The following is a 5,124-nucleotide window of genomic DNA, read 5'->3' on the forward strand; positions in this document are numbered from 1 at the left end:
TCCTTCCTCTATAACTCTCCTCTCCTGAAATACTCCGCCGGAGGACTCTGCTCCTTCTTCTATAACTTTCCTTTCCCAAAATACTCTGCTTTGCTGGAGGACTTGGCTTCTTCCTCTATCCAATTACCCTGTCCTGAATTACTCTGCTCCTTGTTCTTACTCTCCTCTCCTATACTATGCTCTCCTAATACTATGTTCTGCTGGAGGACTCTGTTGCTTATTCTTACACACCTCTTCTCATATACCTTCTATATGCTCTGTCTATCCAACACTCATTTCACAAAATAATCATGCTTTTGTGCTGGATTTCTTTTCTCTTGATGCTGGAGCACTGTTCACCTTCCTTTATCTGTCTTCCCCTGAAATACTCTGCACATGTGGAGCACTCCACTCTTTCCCCTCCCCATCAAAAGCCGCATGGTATGTAAAAATTTAGCATATGGTATTTACTCACCAAGCCATTCCTGTACTCAGGCTTTCCATCTATCATCCGCATATTCTGTATCCTGAAAGAAAGAAGTAGAATTCATGGGAAATGAACTATTAGAATACATAGCATACACCTGTTTTAAACCGCTGACTTCCACTGAAGTACCACAACACATTCTTTTCTAGCTGAATGGATAATAAAGAAGCTACAGAACTCTGACAAGCTCATCCCCTGTAGGCATGTTAGAAATGGAAGATTGATTACACTATGCAAAGCAATACAGCCCAGACTGGCTCAGAGTACAGACCTATTTTTCACTTCCCCTCTACTGGACAAGGGGTTAAACAAAAAAATGGGACCCCTTGGGACTCCATACACAGGCAGCGTATCCCATTAATATCACAGATGAAATAACACCCCTTACAGGGTCAAATGATCAACACTTTACCCCTTATTGAGGTTTTGGCAGTTTGCAGCTGAATGGCATGTGCAAGGATCAACGTATTGTCAGGGATTTATTGTGACATGGAGAGAACTATGGCAAGGTGCTGACCCAAGGATGAGTTCAAAGACAAACCCAAGTATTAGTGGGCAATGTAACACAGCAGAATTTTAGCACTGTCATCTCAAATTTACTTTTGGACGGGCTCATTTGAAAGTAAAGCCTGCCAATGCTGACCACCTGATGGAAATGCTGCTTGGCTATCTTGCCGGCCCTTAGACTAAGGGCAACCTAAATCAGAGATCTGTTACAGCATACAGTACCATGCTTCGTAAGGGGATTTTGTTTGTTCTGAATTAGCTGCAGGTCTGGGGTCCTGAGAATGAAAGCTTTTTATGTATTTGAGTTTTTTAGAACTTTTTTTTCGTTACAATATGGAAACAAGGTCAGAGAAGTCACAATATTTTTATCTGCATACTTGTTCTGAGTGAATACTAATTTTTACACATGAATTCTCTCCCTGTCTATTAGTTATGCACAACAAACAGCTTCCCTTTCTATCTATATACCCATATAGAATGTGTTGCTCCCATTTAGAGATCTTTATGAATTATATATGTCAATTAAAAAAAAAAAAAAACATCATGCAACAGTAGAGAACAGAATGCATTTCGGTCCCATACCTGGTTTTTGCGATGTCGACGGGCATAGAGGCAGCTGTGGTGACCAGCCCGCTTATCATACTGGCACAGAAATGACAGAGAATATCATCACGGAAATATCCTGCAGGAAATAAACATGATGATTCTTACAGAGCTGTAACATTAGCTAGATATGAATTTTACAAGTTGCAGGGATCTATATGGCTCCTTTTTGGTGTATCAATAACACTGCACCCACTTAGCTAACAAATAACTAAGGCATGCCCTGAAGAGAAGGGGAATCAATATTGCCCATTGATTTACACCGTCTACATGCATGTAACTGTTAGAGACAAGTGTCTGTACGCAAAATAATTATATATGAAAAGGGTCTTCCTGAAAGTTACTATAGTGGGGATATGGGCAGTTCAGATGTAAATTGTTCTATAATGGGGTTCCTCACCGGAATCAAGTAAGAACTGCTTGGATTGGGAGTAGGATGCCAGTTGTGCAGCATTTACAACAACAGCACGAGCCATGGTAGGTATACAGCCCTGAAAGAAAACACAATAAGTCTCTAGATAACACTTGATTTATACAAACATGTACACAGTGCTTCACCATGATACGTGAACATATATTTTATTTTTTATTAAAATGTATTTATTTTGCACACACATGCAATACATATAATGCTATGCCATGACCTCTACACACAATTTACATACTACTACACCATAACCTTTACACACAATACTTATACTGCTACCCCATGATCTTTACACACACATTATACATACTGCTACACCATAACCTTTAAACATTATATACATACTGCTATGCCATGACCTCTACACACACAATACATTCATCGTTACACCCTGACCTATATAAACACACAAACACTTACCTACACTGTGAACTGTGTACACAAATACATATTCTGCTACTTACCCGCCACAGTGTGGTGATCCCTTCCTCTCTACTCATTCTCACAAGGGCATTAAACACATTGGTGTATCCTCGTTTCTGGTCAGGAGGTAACCTGGACAAAAATAATTACCCAATTCAGGTTAAAAAAAAAAATCACAGCACAACTCAGTGCATTTTGATCACCATGTAAATATAGTGACTTATAACCTACAGTGACTTATAAACTACAGATAACCCCCGACCCTTTGCATTCTGCTTCCCCACCTCTTAGATTGTAAGCTCTTCGTGGCCTCTCTTCCTCCTGTCATCCGTCACGGTCTGTATCTGTCATTTGCAACACCTATTTATTGTACAGCAATATGTTGGCACTATATAAATCACAGGGTTCTCCCCAGGCCCTTTTAGCTGGGTGCACCACCCAGCACTTTTCAGCACCCACCCGGCTGTTTTTGGGTGGTTACTAAACAGTTTGGTCACAATACAGGGGCTGCTACCCACCTACAATTTCTTCCCACCCGGCTTAAAAAAAATTCTGGGTTGAGCACTGAATGATAATAATAAGCAATGCTCTCTGTATGCCTGTGAAGGTTTATTCTCAAATTCCGAGAGCCCAACTACACAAATAAATTACAGTGCACACATTAACCTTAGCTGGCACTCCAACTCCAGTTTGTCCCATGAAGAAGAAAATGGTGCTCCTATGGTAGCTGGGGCAGGACCCAAACCAACATAGGGAAACCCGGCTAGGGTTATTGCATGTACTTTAAGGCATCGGAGTGCATCAATGTAGCACTGGCCCCTAAACAAAATAAACATTTCAAGCAAACCTGTCAGGTAAAGCAGCAATAAGTTCACTGAAATGGTATTTGCTCAGAGCCCGTGTCTTATACCTCCTGCCCTCTGTTCCAGTGCTGCCATTTTCAACAATCACTTTTGTGAGTGTCAGATACCTGCGTTCTTTGGCAGGTGACAGGCTTCCTTCCTGCAACCCCTACTTCACTGTTGTGCTTTGTACTGACATAAGGTTTGATATAAACACCTACATTCTGCAATGGAGGGGGAGAGGACATTGCATAACGCTGAGAAAGTTATAGAACAGATACAAAGAGACGACAGTAATCATGAAAGGTTGAAAAGGAATTCTTTCAGGGAATTCTCAGCTGCATCCTATTAGAACCTGAAAGAGTTGCTTTAACAGACGAGCAGAATCTAATCTGGAACAAGTGAACCGTCAGTATTTAAAACATTTAGTCACGCATAAATCATTAAGTTAGTTTAGTTATAACATGCAGGGTTTGGCTTACATTTATATTCAGTAGCAAGGTTATGGTCTTTAACGTAATTATGTCTCTTAAAGATTAACTTGTCTAGTCTGTCTTCAGTAAACAGTCAGTCATTGCAGAGGAGACTTGTGGGACGTTAGGAGAGTCGGATTTACAAATGCTAAACAATAACAAAGGTATCTATATGGTGGGGCGGCACAAGCTATGGTTAGGCTGAACTTTTCTTTAGCATTGTTGGGGTCCTGAATTTGCAATAATCGATCTATATGTAAACTGGCTCCCTCCATTTATGAGGGCCAAGACTTCTGTAGTTTAGTCTCCCTACTTTCAACTAACTGATCGCTAGCATAACAAAAAAAAAAAAAAGTCACCTAGAACCACAGTTGTGTTTCTTTCCATTTCCTCCATTCAAAGGAAATGAGGTCTTCCTACAGAGCCCTACGTTACTACCCATGTACCAAGGGCATTTCCAACTGGCTGTCCAGAGGTCCTTTTAGGAAAACAAAGAGGAGTCTGCAAAAGTAACTTCAACATAGGGAGACTGTGCAGGACAGGCCAATCTGTCGTGCCAAATTACCCAGGAACAGCCGCAGTCAGCAGACTTGGGTGAACATATTGTTCTTCACAAGTTAAGACAAAAAGGTGTATAATGAGATAGATTGGGTGGTAGGGGGTAGATTATTGGAAACTGGTGTATGTATGCATTCTTTGGTACAGATTCTGTACACCAGTCCCACAGATGACTACAAACGGAGAAGGTTAAATGTTGTACCTGATACCATTTCTGGGGTTCAGAAAACTTGTCACACTTTATGTCACCCCATAAGTAATTACACTGAGATTCCTTGCAAACAATAAGCAGATTATACCTTCCATCTGCTGTCATTCTGATAAGAGCTACTTCTGCTGGCGTGCCCACAAAGGCTCCAGTAGCTCCCGCTGTCATCCCAATAGCGGCCTTCATAAAAAAATTAGGTGGTGTGCCATCAGCCTTTGTCAGCTTCTCAAACAAGATCGTATAAATACCAAGACGTGTGGTGGTGTAGGTTGCCTGGCGGAGAAGACCAGCGGATAACCTGTGGGATACAGAACATGCACAGAATGTTACAAGTCAGTTCATCCTCCTGCAGGTGACAAAAGGGAAGCAGGGCGATGGAAGGGACCTATGAGTCTGTCCTCCTCCTGCAGGGTGACACGGACAGAAGGGAGCTATGAGTCTGTCCTCCTCCTGCAGGGTAACACAGACAGAAGGGAGCTATGATTCTGTCCTCCTCCTGCAGGGTGACACAGACAGAAGGGGGCTATGAGTCTGTCCTCCTCCTGCAGGGTGACACAGACAGAAGAGGGACCTATGAGTCTGTCCTCCTCCTGCAGGGTGACACAGACAGAAGGGGG

General features: G+C 42.0%; 1 protein-coding gene across 1 annotated transcript in view; it reads right to left on the reverse strand.

Annotated features, from left to right (window-relative positions):
* The window catches only part of SLC25A11 (solute carrier family 25 member 11), a 14,279-nt gene that overhangs the window by 2,716 nt on the left and 6,439 nt on the right, over positions 1–5,124 (reverse strand). The window contains exons 3-7 of the mRNA XM_072399324.1: positions 4,599–4,805; positions 2,468–2,558; positions 1,977–2,067; positions 1,556–1,655; positions 455–506 (exon numbers count right to left, since the gene is read on the reverse strand). Coding sequence (XP_072255425.1) covers positions 455–506; positions 1,556–1,655; positions 1,977–2,067; positions 2,468–2,558; positions 4,599–4,805 — 541 coding nt within the window. The remainder of the gene's footprint in view (positions 1–454; positions 507–1,555; positions 1,656–1,976; positions 2,068–2,467; positions 2,559–4,598; positions 4,806–5,124) is intronic.

The sequence above is a fragment of the Pyxicephalus adspersus genome, chromosome 2 (genome assembly GCF_032062135.1).
Source record: "Pyxicephalus adspersus chromosome 2, UCB_Pads_2.0, whole genome shotgun sequence".
NCBI lineage: Eukaryota > Metazoa > Chordata > Amphibia > Anura > Pyxicephalidae > Pyxicephalus > Pyxicephalus adspersus.